The 15,220-nt window shown below is 43.6% G+C and overlaps 3 protein-coding genes across 3 annotated transcripts; all 3 read left to right on the forward strand.

Moving 5' to 3' along the window:
• The first annotated feature begins 5,617 nt into the window (after window positions 1–5,617).
• LOC133281735 (olfactory receptor 6B1-like) lies at window positions 5,618–6,562 on the forward strand. Its single transcript, XM_061477531.1, has one exon. The coding sequence runs from the start codon at window positions 5,618–5,620 to the stop codon at window positions 6,560–6,562; it is 945 nt and encodes a 314-aa protein (XP_061333515.1).
• A 2,213-nt stretch (window positions 6,563–8,775) lies between these two features.
• LOC133281736 (olfactory receptor 6A2-like) lies at window positions 8,776–9,767 on the forward strand. Its single transcript, XM_061477532.1, has one exon. It carries the CDS (start codon window positions 8,811–8,813, stop codon window positions 9,765–9,767), a length of 957 nt encoding a protein of 318 aa, XP_061333516.1. The 5' UTR covers window positions 8,776–8,810.
• Window positions 9,768–12,187: 2,420 nt separating this feature from the next.
• On the forward strand, window positions 12,188–13,193 carry LOC133281737 (olfactory receptor 6Y1-like). The gene is given in 2 exon segments (XM_061477534.1): window positions 12,188–13,101; window positions 13,103–13,193. Coding segments are annotated over 2 exon segments (1,005 nt in total).
• The last annotated feature ends 2,027 nt before the right edge of the window (window positions 13,194–15,220 follow it).

Genomic DNA, 15,220 nt, shown 5'->3' on the forward strand with positions numbered 1-15,220 from the left:
ACTTAAACAGTTGTGTTGTAACTTCTCAAATACATTATGTCTTGAGTGTGTAGTCTTCAAGGAGAGAGTGAAATGAAGTATTGCAGGCTTAGTCTACACATTTCAATCATAGAATAATAGAATACCAGGTTGGAAGGGACCTCAAGGGTCATCTGCATCATGCTTTCTAGGCAAAGCATGACCTAGACTAGATGTCCCAGCACTCTGACCAGCCAAGTCTTACAGGTGTCCAGTGCTGGGGAATCCACCACTTCCCTGGGGAGATTATTCCAATGACTGATTGCTCTCACTGTGAAAAACCTTCCTCTTGTGCCCATACTGGAACATGGTGAGAAGGTCTCCTCTGAGCCTTCTTTTCTAAGGACTAAACAAGCCCAGCTCTCTCAGCATTTCCTCACACACTGCCCAGTCCTTTGACCACCTCTGTGGCTCTTCTGTGGCCCCTTTCCAGCCTGTCCACATCTGTTTCATACAGCAGGGACCAAAACTGAACACAGTATTCCATGGGTGGCCTTTCAAGAGCCAAGAAGAGTGGGATAATGACATCTTTATCTCTGATGATGATGCACTTGTTGAGGTAACCGAGCATGCTGTTGGCTTCCTTTGCTGCAGCAGCACACTCATCACTCATATTGCACTTGCTGTTCACCAGGACCCCCTGGTCCCTTTCCACAGAGCTGCTCCCCAGCCGGATAGATCCCTGACAGTGCTGCACTCTTGGGTTGTGTTTCTCCTTTCTCACACACAGAAGTGCACCTAAAGTTCTCACTTTTGACCCATACTGCAGTGAGTGAAAGGAAAATTGTTTTTTTTGATTGTGAGAAAGTATATGGAGATCATGGGCCCAAAATGGTCCTCTCTACCTGGAGCACAGATGGTATGAATAGCCTGTCTGCTCTGAAACAAGACAGTCATTCTTGTGCTAACAGATTATTTAGATATTAAACTGGAACAGATCAGAAACTAACTGTAATATGTTGGTGTTCATACAGGGGACTGAGTCTCAGGCAGACCTATACCAAGAAATACTGACAGGTATTATTAAACGATATTAAAAATATCTTGGTGTTAAAAATATCTTGAATTTGCCTCTTTCTTTCAGTTTCTCCAGTTCTTCCCCTCTGCCTTTGCTCACATCCCTTGCTTCTTGTTCTCTCTTCCCAAGACAATAAAGTTTCTTTCCAAGATGCTCAGTGAATTCATCCCAAGGCATTAGAGTTCCACCAACTTTTAACTAGGCCTCTGTGTTCAGCCGAGTCCCTCCCAGGGGTGGCAACTGGAGACAACTGGGGAGAGCAATCACTAACTAGGAAAGTTTTTAGTCTCCGGAGTGAGTCTAATCCCAGAAGTCCTTGTTAGATCCAGTCAATTGTTCTTAAGTTTTTACTGAAGGCAAATATTCCATTGTCTGAAGGCAGGATCCTATCAATACAAATGTGGATAAGAATGGGAATGCAGGTCTGCCTGATGTGACACCCTTGCAAAATCAGAGTGGGAGATAGTTCGGGTGTTCCAGAACTGTCTGAACCTCTTCCTGGGGCTGTCAGGACATTGCATTGGGTTCACTGGGCCAACGTGCACTTGCAAAGAGCAGGTTCACTTTCTTAACCCTGACCAGGAAAAGCATGACATTATCTAATATCTCCCAGGAGCAAGGACCAAAAGCAGCACAGATTGCTTCTCTGCTAGAGACAGAGATCACAGGTAGTATTCCTGGATCATGTACGTTATGCACTCCCACTGAACGAGGCTCAATGGTTCAAAATCACATGCTCCAGTGTCAACCAAACAACATCCCCACCAGCATGACCTGGGCAGGATGTCCTCCTGTATCTCGTAGTGTAAAAGAGCAAGTGCCCTGGAAACCCTCAGACTAAACCTCCTCTTCTCCACCATTACTAGTACATAACGAGGTATATTAAAAATTACTCCTTTTCTGTCACTGTGTTGATTCCCTTTTTGACACCAGAATCTACAAGTAAATGTTAGGTGCCTCAGAGTGAGAGGGGAATGGTGCCATGCCATTCTGAGCTACAGACTCCATCCCAAAGCACTGCACTGCCAAACTGTACCCACCACATGGCATCACAGAACCCGGCCTTTTTTCAGTCTAGGCTCCATTAAATACGCCAAAAGAGAAAGCAATTAGTGGCCTTACATGACATTTACTGGTAAACCCTGTGTTCCAAGTAAAGAAGAGCTCAGAGTCTTGGACTTAGTCATGCTGGTCTGACTCACACCTCTATCCCCAGTAACTCAGCTCATTATTCAAGCCCTAAAACTTTTTCTCAAGTGTCCTATTCATTGCACTGTTTGTCACAGCACATTTTGTACATATTATTGTTATGTCCTGGATTATCCGTTCTATCCTTTATCAATGCTATCCATTGTCTTAGGCGTGTTATCCACCCTCCTGTCTGATGTTATCTCACTGCTGTCTCCATCTCCTTGTGACAACACACTCCCTCAGTCAGTCTGTTACATGAAATACAGTTCTGAGCTTTCTGACATGTGTTACCCAGCTTTGGTGTCCCTTGCTCCAGCTGTTGTCTGAATTAATGTAGGAAATCACAGCCTTTCCTTAGCTTGCTCCAAAACAGTTTCAGCCTGCACATTCCACATTACAACACTCTATAAAACATCTAAAACATCAGTATCTAACCCATTGCCCAATCAAGCACTTTTGTGCCACCCACTACTCTGGTATGGTCATTACTTGCTAAGATACTATTGGTCCTGATCATGAAGTACGAACTATGATCGTGAACTATGTGACCAGGTAGCCAGCTGTCTGAACTGGTCTTTCCCTCTTCACCAGACCCCTGGTAAGCTACATTCATGCCAAGCCTGTCCCTCAGTGACATTCTGTCACCAGTAGTTTGCAGATGCCCAACAGCAGTGCAGCATCTTCTTTGCTCGACTACATCCACAGTGACTCTTAGCTGCTTAAGTTCTCTTTGCTGGGTATCTAGTGAGGCAGGGCTGGGGGAAGATGACTTCAGGCTGCTGCTCTCTGATGTTCCTGCTGGTTCACAGGCAAGAAGCAGCTTGCAGTGAATGGTGTTGGGCAGTAGATGGAAGCAGTAGCCTGAATATGTGCTGCAGGCACCATCTCCAGAGACAAAAGCCCCAAATGCTAAAGATGCTACTGCAGAAGGCAGAGCTGGGGAAGGGGGACTGGGGGCGACAGGGGCAGTTCATCAGGCTTGAATTACTGAGCCACAAGCACTGCTGGAGTTATTTCTGAAGGTGGCTTGGCGGATGTCTGGCAAATTCACTGGCAGTGGAGAATAGCGTGGCTACAACATTGACTTGACTCCTTCCTTAGCTTTAATTCAGCTTTGCATCACAGCTAACCTGGTCCAGCCTCATATTTTACCTACTACCCCAATCTTTGTGGGTACCTGCCTATTCTGGTACATTCATTTTGGCTTTGACTCATTGGCTAGCCTGATCTGTATATATTTTCTCAGAAGCCTGAATATCCCATACCTTGGTCACATCAAACTTGACCCACAACCTAGTATCTCTATTTAGAATCCATACCTTCCACCTTAAGCTACTGCTATAAACTAGTCTTGAGGTCATAACACACTGCTCCCTTCTGATTCTTGTCACTGACTTCCTTGTCTGCTCCACCTCATCAGCCTAACGCTTAACCTGTGTGGTGCCCACGTGAAATAACAGCAGCAGGTAATAAATAGTCAGTGGGCCGCACTGGGCTTGGTAGTCTCCCTGTGACATCCGTGATGTGAGCCCCTGGTAGGCAGCACACCTCTCAAGGGGGCACATCAAGCTGGCAAATGGGGGCCTCTGTACGGCTCAGAAGAGCGTTTCCATGAATGGAACCACAGGCACTGCTGAAGTGATGGGAAGGTAAGGGGAGGAGTTTTTGATGGGCAGTCACCTTCTTCCAAGGAGGAGTGAATCCACCGGCATTTCAGCATCTACAGCAGGCACATGAACTACACTGAGCAACACATCCAGGCTTCGGAGCTGCTTGTTGACATGCACTTACAGAAGGAAGAGAGAAACAGACGTGGCTATGGAATAATCCATCTGACCTATTTTAGCCCTTTTTCTCTCAATGAAAACAGTAATACCTGGAGATGCCTGTATATTTATATTCCCAAGAAAGGAGACAAGCTGAGTATATTTTATATTAGACTAAACTGACGGCTATCAAAACTTCAGCAGATGAATTCCAGCTTCCCAGAATAGTCCTCTGATGGTAAGACAGCTCAGGTATTTACTCGAGCTCAAGTCACAGGAAAACATAAGCATTTGTTTGACTTACGAGAATCACTGTCACTTGCTTTGGTTGCTTCTTTAGAGATTGGTCAGATGTGTAAGATGAACTATTTGAAACGCCCAGATCTCGCTGGGTTTATAGGTAGAACTAATGCTGGCCAGGACAGGAAGCACTGAATACATGTACTAAAGAGACACAATGGTTAACACTGTATTTTGCACTAAGAAAAAATGGCAGAATATTGCTCTGATTTGACCTGTGTAATTTATTACAGTTAAAGTTAACAGTAATATGGTTACAGAGTTATATGTGTTTGCACATTATAAATCTTCAGTCATGGTTTATATTACTGCTTCTGGAGCCATAAAAGGCTTTAAACGAACAATATCTGGACAGATTTTTCAATGTCAATGAATTGCTTTAGGAAGATGATGTCCTTCCACCACTGAAAACCCAGTTTATAGTACGCTTTCCTCAGCTAATCCTGGGAAGGGAGGAAGAGGTGGTTTGTTTCTTGCCTTTTAACATGGAATTAAATATTGCACTAGAGGAACTTCAACACAAGATGAAAAAGCATTTCTCAGGTTAGATTAGATTGGATGGGAAGCGTTAAAGGGGAGAAACGTGCATTCTCCGGTTCGAGAGGGGTTTTTTTCTTTTCACTTTTGACCTGTAGAAGTTGAGAATTATCTGTGAAAATCAGCTCATCCAATTGTTTAAAAAGGTGAATAGATGGAGAAATGGAAATACAGGGAAGAGGAGGGGAAGAAACGGAGAGAAATACATCCCTCCAAAAATGTAATTCACCTCTCCTGAGAGCTTAATTGAGGGTAACATCGATTGCTCTCTGGAAACCCTTGTTTCATTCAGTGAACGTCTTGAGACTTTCTATGCCAGGAAAACGTAATGGGGACAAAGCTGTACTCCACAGGCAGCACAGGAATGACTTGGTTGTGCAGAACTAAGCCGAATTGACTAAGTCATGCAGACACATCCTGGATATTCAGGATCCCCTGCAAGTTAAATAGAACTGGGAAACCTGCTCTTACATGGCCATCCAGTACCCATAGGTTTCAGTTATAGTCCAGGCTACTAATTATGAATCAGATATCAAAATATGATATTGAAGTTGTTCCTGTATCTTCCATACGGTATATGATGTGAATGGAATAACGTTCTTCCTTTTATCCCTCTCATGTTTTTCCTTTATTATCATCATTCTTCCTTCCTTCTTTTCCACTTGCCATTATTCCCTTTGTTCACTGCAGCTCTTCTCATTATTTCTTTCATTTAAAAAATATTCCATATATTTTCTCTTTTATTTTCTTTACTTTTTCTCTGAAGCTTGAGGCTGTGCCCTTTGCCATGAAGCAGAAAAACAGCACAGAATTCCAGGAATTCATCCTCCTGGGATTTCCAGCTATGATGGAACTTCAGATGTTGCTCTTTGTGGTATTCCTGGTGGCCTACATGCTGACCATCTTGGAAAATTTACTCATCATTATCTTGATAAAGATAAACCACCAGCTTCACAAGCCCATGTATTTCTTTCTCTGCAACCTCTCCTTCCTGGAGGTTTGGTTCACCTCAGTCACTGTCCCCAAACTGCTAGCCAATTTCCTTGTTGAAAGCAAGAATATATCTTTTGGAGGCTGCATGACCCAGCTTTACTTCTTCAGCTCCTTTATTTGCACCGAGTGTGTCCTCCTTGCTGTCATGGCTTATGATCGTTATGTGGCCATCTGTAATCCTCTGATGTATCCAGTCATCATGAACCACCGGCTCTGCATCCAGCTAGCCGCATGCTCCTGGCTCATTGGTTTCTCGGCCTCCATGCTGAAAGTTGTTTTCATCTCTCAGCTGTCTTTCTGTGGCTCCAATGTCATCAACCATTTCTTCTGTGACATCAGCCCCTTGCTGAACATGTCGTGTGCTGACATGACAACAGCTGAAATAGTAGATTTCATCCTGGCCTTGCTTATCTTGCTGATTCCCCTCTCCATCATGATTATCTCCTATGTATGCATCATCAGCACCATCCTGAATATCCCCACTACCCAGGGCAGGGAGAAAGCCTTCTCCACCTGTGTTTCTCACCTCACTGTAGTCATTATCTTCTTTTCAGCCACTCTGTTCATGTATGCCCGGCCCAAGAGAATCCACCCTTTTGACTTAAACAAGCTGGTGTCAGTTGCATACACTATTGTGACTCCCATGCTCAATCCCTTCATTTACTGTCTAAGGAACCAGGAGGTTAAGGAGGCTTTGAAGAAGATCTTCAGACTGTCCTCCAGTAAGATAGTTCCTTAGAGACAGAGTGTAAGCGTGTTAGAAGGAAAGGTTTTCAGATTTAGGTTGCATTCAGAACTCTATTATGCTGTGTGCGATAGCTGACAGCTAAGGTGAGATGCATGTGCCTAACATGCCTCATGTTTTAAGAGCCTTGGCTATTCTGCTCCATTTATGAATGTGATGCTAAAAGGAAGATTCTCTTCTGCAGTTCCTCTATCGTATCTGCCTATTCAAAAGGAGAGGTCTCAGGCACTCCACAGGATTTCGTGTTCTGCAGGAAGCCTCTACTTAGGACTGAATCAATCCTCATGGAAGAGAGCAGAAGAAAGTGTTCACAGTGGGACGAGAGAAGCCCAGCTTTTCAAGGAAGGTTGAAAGAAACACTAAATAAATTGATGACTTCATATACTGGGCACTGTAAATGTAATAACTTTTTTCTCCCCATTTTTAGCATATATTCCTTAAATTCTGTTCTGATAAATTCTGCTGCAGTCACTGTGTATTAGCTGGAATATGAATGAACAACCAACCTCTACTATGTATATGTACCGTACTGTGTATATGTACTTTAAATTATATATGAATTGACATTTATTTTCAATAAATAATAATGTAGTCAAATATTAACGATGTAGATTCTTTCTCAGTTTCAAATATTATACAATATATTGAATATATGTATACAGAAAGCATTAAACCCCTAATATTCTGATCACATCTGCTGAGATAAGATAAAAAATCCCCAACAGCAATAACAACAAATGATGTGAGACATCAGAATATCCTTAGATGGAGGAAAAGCTCCTCACAGAGTTGTCAAGTCATTCATCTGGGCTGTCTCTGGAGTGCTTGTGTGAAAAAAACCACTCGCTTCTGAACTGATACAGGAGTATTTAAGGATGCCTCTACATTATTAATAACTTTACCACCACTTCATTCCAGAGTGGTGATTCCCAGTTGTGATCCCAAGTCATTGCACGCATGTTCATTCAGGGTTGAGTTGTTTGGGGTTTTTTAAGCTAAATGACATATACTATTGCCAGGCAAGGGAGAGAAGAAATAATTTGTTTCTTTGATTGGTCCCATTGGAAGAATAAACCAAATGCCCAGGTGAAGTCTTCAGGAAAATGAAGGAATAATAAACAGATGTCCCGGCACTCTGAACTTCAAGCGATCCGTTCAGCATCGGTGCAAGGACTCAGGCTGTAAGTGAGATTGAAGTATTTGTTAACGTAGTATTTCTTATGATAAGTATTAATAACTCTTTCTTTAAGTCTGCTGAGTAGTATATCGGCTAACGAAGCTGGTGAGAAGGAACTATGGCAGGAGAGGACACTTCCCTGTCAGCGTGTTTCAATGAAATCTTTTCATTGAGAAGCCACACAGCAAATCTCATTTCTCATAGAATATCTATGAATTTTAATGTTAAGAAAGTGAAGCAGTGTCTTTCAACTGAAGATACTTTGAATCAGTCTTCCCTTCCCTTTCTCTTCCCTTCCTCTTCCCTTCCCATTCTATTCCCTTTCTGTGTCCTTCCCCTTCTACTCTTACCCTAATTCTTCCCTTCCCTACCTCTAACCCTTCTCTTCCCTTTATCTTCCCTTCCCTTTCTCTTCCCTTCCCTTTCTACTCTTACCCTAATTCTTCCCTTCTCTGCCTCTAACCTTTCTCTTCCCTTTCAAACTCTTCGGCAATATGAGACAATGTGGGGAGTTTTCAAATGGGATTTTGGATGAAGTCTGCAATTTCTGGACACGTGGTCTATGGAACAGAAAAGCTCTATCTAAGTTCATTGTTTTAATGATGTTAAAGTTACAGCTTGAATTCTGATCTTTAATAAAGTTTTAACTTTACAAAAGAAAAAGCCATTGATGGGGATTATGTAAATACTGCTGCTGGTATTGAGACTATTTTATTACTTTAAGAAGGATCTTTGGTGACTGGTGTTCACAAATGCAGAAATCATTGTACAAGCTAAAAATCACTATCTAGAACAGATATTGCCCTCGTGAAGATCAAGGAGAAGTTGGGCATTACGTCACTGAGGGAATCCAGCCTTGCTGTTATTTTGTTCTAAATACCTTTGCCTTGGAACACTTTAATGATTATTCAACGAGTATTTACAGCACTAGAAATACTAATATTAATTTGACTGCAGTGTGAAAGTAATGTAAAACAGCTGGGGAGGGGAGAGAAAGAGGGAGGTGTTTAATGTATTATAATCACAAATAGTAAGTCACTAACGTCATTGTCTTTACAGAGGTAGATGGGAGACACGGCGGTGAGCAATCACAGCATGGTCAAAGAATTCATTCTCCTGGGGTTTCCGATTTCTCCTCATCTGCAGATTCTCTTCTTTCCAATATTCCTCATTGCGTATCTCTTAGTTTTAGCAGAAAATACGCTCATCATCCTGACTGTCTGGACAAACTATAACCTTCACACCCCTATGTATTTCTTTCTGAGTAATTTCTCTTTTCTGGAGATATGGTATGTGACAGTCACGCTCCCCAAGACAATACTGAGCTTTGTGTCAGTGACAAAGGGAATCTCCTTCATGGGATGCATGACACAGCTCTACTTCTTCCTCAGCCTGGGCAACACTGAGTGTCTCCTCCTGGCTGTCATGGCATACGATCGCTACGTTGCCATTTGCAAGCCTTTCCATTACTCTACTATCATGAGACACACTGTCTGTGTCTACCTTACTACCGGATCTTGGTTGATTGGTTTCTTAATTCCTGGATGTAAAGTATTTTTTATCTCTCGGCTGACATACTGTGGACCCAACATAATCAACCATTTCTTCTGTGATGTTTCTCCTCTCTTGAACTTAGCCTGCACGGATTTGGAAAGAGCTGCTCTCATGGATTTTGTGGCTGCCTTATTTATTCTCCTGATGCCTCTCCCTGTAGTGATCCTATCTTACACCTGTATTATCTTCACTGTCTTTCACATTTCGTCTGTACGAGATCGCCAAAAAGCCCTCTCCACCTGTGCGTCTCACCTTATAGTGGTCACTGTCTTCTATGCAACAAGCATTTTCATCTATGTAAGGCCCAAAACACTTCCAGCTAATGACACCAACAAAATCATGTCTGCTTTCTATGCTGTTGTTGTTCCTCTCTTTAATCCCATCATTTACTGCTTGAGGAACAAGGAAATGAAGGATTCTCTCCAAAAGATCTTGCTAAGAAAAAGACTTTCCTTGCAAAAACATTAGCAGGCTTAATGATGAAAAGATGGTGTGGCTCAGAAAACCAAACAGAAATAATTGGATCTTATGACTAAACCACTTAATGAAAAACCCTGGCTTGTGCTTCAGAAGCCGTGTCCCGGTTTCCGGCACTGCTGCCTTTTCATTTCCCGGCTCATGTGCTTTGCCATAGGAAGGCTTCTGTCAGTGCCGGGGTGAGAAGCCCAAGGGTTTCCGGGGCAGAACCACGTGAGCGCAGCAGAAGCCTCCCATCAAGGGCTGGTGCATCCCGTGCAGGCAGGGGATGTGCTCCTGGCTCATTCCTCTGGGCTTGCTTGTGGCCACACTGTGGGAAATGGGCACCGCTCTCGTGCTTCTCTTCCGCATGCCCAAGGACTGCCACAGGAGAGGACATGGCACAGCCTTTCCTCTTGCTCCCCTCAGCTCTCTGAGGGAAGGCCATTGCTGTGTGCAGATGGGCTTCTGCTGGCAGGGCTGGACCCTACTGCAACACCAAGAGTGCTCTCAGGACACCTGTGCTGGGCTCTTGTGCCTCATCCCCGCCCTGTGCAGCCTCTGTGGGTCCTCAGGGAACACCAGGAGCATGTCTGGGGCCTGGCCCTTCCCTGCCCTACCTGACCCCTGTTGCGCCAATGCGGTCCTAGCATCTCTCCGGCAGAGGAGATGTGCAGAACCTGTTGCGCACTGACCACAAGTCCCCAATCCACATCCCACTGTGCTGCTTAATGGTGGAGCAGTGAATGAAGGAGGGAAGTGGAGTCTGTGAAAAAGAGGTGGGATGGGGTGAAGTTGTTTTAATTTTGTCTCACACAATAAAAACCAAACTAAAACCAACCCCAAACCCAAACCAACCCCATTGTGTCCCTGCTTGATGAAACCTATGACAATTCCAGAGACTGCAGACCAGAACCTGTAATTTGCAGATCAATTAATTTGAACTGCATCTGTGCAGGGCTCTGGCTTCAGCTCTTTTGCCTATGTATAAGGCTTTAGAACCATTTGAGACAACAGAACCATAAACCTTCATGTATAGAGATTCAGCCTTTCTCTGGATCTGGTCTCGCTGAAAGCTGCATTTCCCTCTGCATAAGAAGGCTTCTCCAGACGCACCCCCCTACGTGACAGCTTGTGGGGTTTGCCACACGTTAGACTTTCTGTCACAACTGGGAAGTTCTCCTGTCCTCCTTCTAACTCCCCTTCTGGTTGGTACAGGCTGATACAAGATCACCTCTTAATCTTCTCACCAGACAAAACAAGACCAGCACCACTCTTAGTATCCATACCCTAAACCCCTGTTGGCCTCTGCTGGACTCTCTCCCTTTTCTCTCAGCCCAGCCCAAGTTATGGTGAATGACTGCCACATCCTCTGCTCCAGGGCTTTGGGACTGGGACTTTTTGGTGGTTGGTTTTGCCCTCTGCCTCAGACACCAGTTAACATGAGCTGGGTTCAGTGTCTCAGGCAAAACCTTAGGCATATGCAGAGTTTCTCTGTATGGAATCACAGAGGAAACAATAACATCCTCCCTCTTTCTGTGATTGCTTCCACTGGGATTTGCTAGATCAAACCTATTGAGACACTGAATATAAATAACGTGGCTGATTTATCTGTATAAATCATGCAACTGACACAGCAGCCTACGCTTCATCTGCTCCCTATTGATCATATTCTCCAGGATCAACTAAGGCAGTGGATTCCATTCTGAATTGCCACTACAGAAGGTTGAGACCAGTTTTGTTTTTATAAGCACAGGCTAAGGCGTTCTTAAATTGGAAGGAATAATCTGAGTTAGCTACAAACCAACCAGACCCAGAGCTATACGGAGTTTATACTTATGCTGTATGTGGGATGCTGTGTGTATGTTTGTCTCTCCGTAAGCTTTATGTAGCTGTAAGGCTCTTCAGAGCTAGCCATAGATACCTCTAAGGGGGTTCTTCAGATGTGTTTGCTTTCTTTTTATATGAAATTGTATGTATCCTTGTGGAATGTCCGAGTTCCCTCCCAGTTCATGGGATATACATGGTATAACTTTAGAAATGTATAGGCATAGAAACAAAACCAATGTCAATGTCAATGTCTATCTGAAAGCTCATAACCTAACTTCTCTTCATCCTGGATGGACAATATGATAGAGTGACTCATGTGACTTCTTTTAGCCTGGTGTCTTAGCTGAGATAGGGCTGGGAGCTCCTATTGATTTCCATGAAGTGTGAAGTACAAAGCATGCTGACAGCTTTACTATGAACAATGCTGAATTGAGTACATGAATTTCACATAATTCATTTCCAGAAACTCGGCAAGAAAGTGTCTGAATCTTTACAGCGCCTTAAGTGTGGTGTAACATACTGATACGAGTGTAAGCCTGTCTGGTTAGCTTTCATTGATTTAATTTATTGCAGGTCGATAAGGCTCATCTTTCCCCTACAGAATGGGTGGGAGGAATGAAACCAGTGTCAGGTATTTCATTCTCCTGGGTTTTCCCACCACTCATGAACTGCAGCTACTCCTCTTCTCTGCTTTACTTCTGGCTTATTTATTAACTGTGCTGGAAAACTTCCTTATCATTCTCATCATCCGAACTAACCCCAGTCTGCAAAAACCCATGTATTTCTTCCTAGGAAACCTGTCTTTCTTAGAGATCTGGTATGTTTCTGTCATTGAACCAAAGATGCTCGTGGATTTCCTCTCCCAAGACAAACATATCTCCTTCCAGGGCTGCATGACACAGTTGTATTTCTTTGTGACTTTTGTTTGTACTGAGTATATTCTGTTAGCTGTTATGGCCTATGACCGCTTCTTGGCTATATGCAAACCTTTCCAATACTCACTCATCATGACTCATCAGCTCTGCATTCAGCTGGCAGCTGGCTGTTGGATGTGTGGTTTCGTCACTTCTTCCATCAAGCTGAGCTTTATTGCCCAGCTCTCGTTCTATGATGCAGAGACAATCAATCACTATTTCTGTGACATTTCACCCCTACTGAATATCTCCTACAGCGACTCCTCTTTGCCTGAGCTGGTTGACTTCGTCTTGGCTCTGCTGGTCATCATGGTGCCTCTGTGTACTGTGGTCACCTCCTATATTTGCATCATGTTCACCGTGCTGAAGATCCCTTCTTCTCATGGGAGGCAAAAGGCCTTTTCCACCTGCAGCTCCCACTTGACTGTAGTGATACTGTTCTACTCCACCACTCTTTTCACATACGCCCACCCTAAGGTCATGTACACCTATAGTGCTAACAAGTTGGTATCAATCCTGTACACAGTAGTTGTGCCACTTCTGAATCCCCTCATATACTGCCTTAGAAATAAAGAAGTCAGGTTTGTCTTGAGGAAGACCTTCCCTTGCACAAGACACATCTAAGAAATCAACCAAAGACTTTGGGAGAAGGTGCTTTGCTCACAGAGATCAACTGGCAGTGCTGATGAACTAAAGTCACGAGGCCCGTGATGAAGTGAACCTCTCCTATTCATGCAACCAGGGACCATATTTATTGAACTAGACCTTGATAAATCTGAGTCTGCCCTTCGTATATACTACAGTTTGTTGGTTTCCTTCTTTGTTTTTCCTCTAGGATTCTACGCTGCCTACTTTCCTTAAAAGCCTTCAGAGGAATGACTGTTCCAGTTTTAAAGAGAAGGTTTGGCAGTGACAGAAACTGAACCCCAGATTTTGTTTGCCCTTGATATATTGCTAGGTCCAGAAAACTTTGGGTGGGATCGTAAAAAACATGCAAAATGCAGATATCCACATCTGATTCATTTACTTTGAGATTCTGGTATTGTCCCTGGAAAGCAGCAGGCAGTGGAAAAGGATGAGTAAACTTTCTTAGTTACCTGATTTAGGATAAAATGAAACATCCTCAGAAGGAGACAACTCTTCTAATATAGCAATAGAGGGAATATAGCATGAGTAGCTCATGCTGTGGCGTAATGTCCCTTGGACTCAGTCCCTGGTTTGCACCAGAGCCCTGGTACCCAGGGCACACCAAAGAATTCACTCCAAGAACAAATGCAGACACAGCTGACAGCACAGATCACTTCACTGTTTCCTTCAGTCTGCATGAGCCCTGGATCCAGCAGTATGTCAGCAGGAGTCATGCCGTTAAAGTCTGACCCACAGACTGCAGTCCAAGTCTTCCCATTGAGTGTGAAGGAGTCTAGAGACACAGCTGATGCATCTGTGTTAAATACTGATCATCTGTGAGAAAATCTGATAAAAGGTGCCTCTATGCCATGCTCTGGGTATCACAGTGATTCAAAATGTTTCCTATTCTGTACTAAACATTAAATATCTGTCAGTTGAATGCATATGACCATGTTAAACCTGGGTTTGAGTCTGTAACTGAGCCCTTCATTTCTGATATGGACTAGCCCATCAGCACACTCTGCTCTGTACTAGCATACTGCCTCTTCAGACTCTGCAGGCAGTAAAACATCTGGCTTTCCAGAGAGGAAACCTTCAGACACCTGGGGAAGAACTTGTTCTGTGCATCCTGTTGCCATGGATACAACTCATTCAAACAAGACTTTTTGAGGGCTTGATCACAGTTTCAAGGAGAGGTGTCAAGAACAGCTTGAAGTGGTCCACACTAGGAAGCCATCACCAGAAATGTGAAGTGCTGGCTGTGTTCCAGATATTAGTAGAAAATGTGCTATGACAATGGGTAATTTATGCAATATGAACCTACAATACACTGCGAACAGTTCCATGGAAAAGGAGACAAAGAAAAATAAACCCAGTAGTTCTTTAGTTTTGCATTTGAGAGCAACAGCCACAGAAAGAGTTAGACACATCAGCATGGATCCCCCCATCAAAATTAGACATCTAAGTCTAATGTCCAGTGAGACATCTAAGCACCTACCCTAGGCACTTTCACTATTCATGGACGCATATTACCATCCCCAGGAGATATTTTTTCTATACAGCTTGAATGTTTGCCTTTAACATACAGATGTTATGAATCATTCTCCAACAGCACCTATTTCTCCCATGAATTTTAAAGATAGCATAGATCAGACTGGTACGTTACTTGTGGTTTAACTGCAGCAAGCAGCTAAGCCCTAAACACCCCCTTGCTCACTCCCCACTCAGTGGCATGGGTGAGAGAATCAGGACATAAGTGATAAACCTTGTAGGTTGGGATAAAGACAGTTTAATAGGTAAAGCAAAGGCTGTGTGCACAAGCAAAGCAAAATAAGGAATCCATTCGGTACTTCCCATCAGCAGGCAGCTGTTCAGCTGTCTCCAGGAAAGGAGGGCTTACTTGGGGAGACAAATGTTGTCATTCCAAGTGTTCCCCCACCTCTTCCTTCTTCTTTCCTCTAGGTTTTTTTTGCTGAGCATCAAGTCATTTGGTATGGAATATCCCTTTGGTCAATCAGGATCAGCTGCCCCAGTTGCGTCCCCTCCCAGCTTCTTGCCCACCCCCAGCTTACTGGTGGGGTAGGGTGAGAAGCA

This window comes from Pezoporus flaviventris, unplaced genomic scaffold, assembly GCF_033815535.1.
Source record: "Pezoporus flaviventris isolate CSIRO_AGI_PZ_B2104156 unplaced genomic scaffold, CSIRO_AGI_Pfla_v1 ptg000107l, whole genome shotgun sequence".
In the NCBI taxonomy this organism is placed as follows: Eukaryota; Metazoa; Chordata; class Aves; order Psittaciformes; family Psittacidae; genus Pezoporus; species Pezoporus flaviventris.

Coding starts and splice junctions, on each gene's coding strand:
- LOC133281735 (XM_061477531.1), top strand. CDS start 5,618: ATGAAGCAGAAAAACAGCACAGAATTCCAGGAATTCATCCTCCTGGGA.
- LOC133281736 (XM_061477532.1), top strand. CDS start 8,811: ATGGGAGACACGGCGGTGAGCAATCACAGCATGGTCAAAGAATTCATT.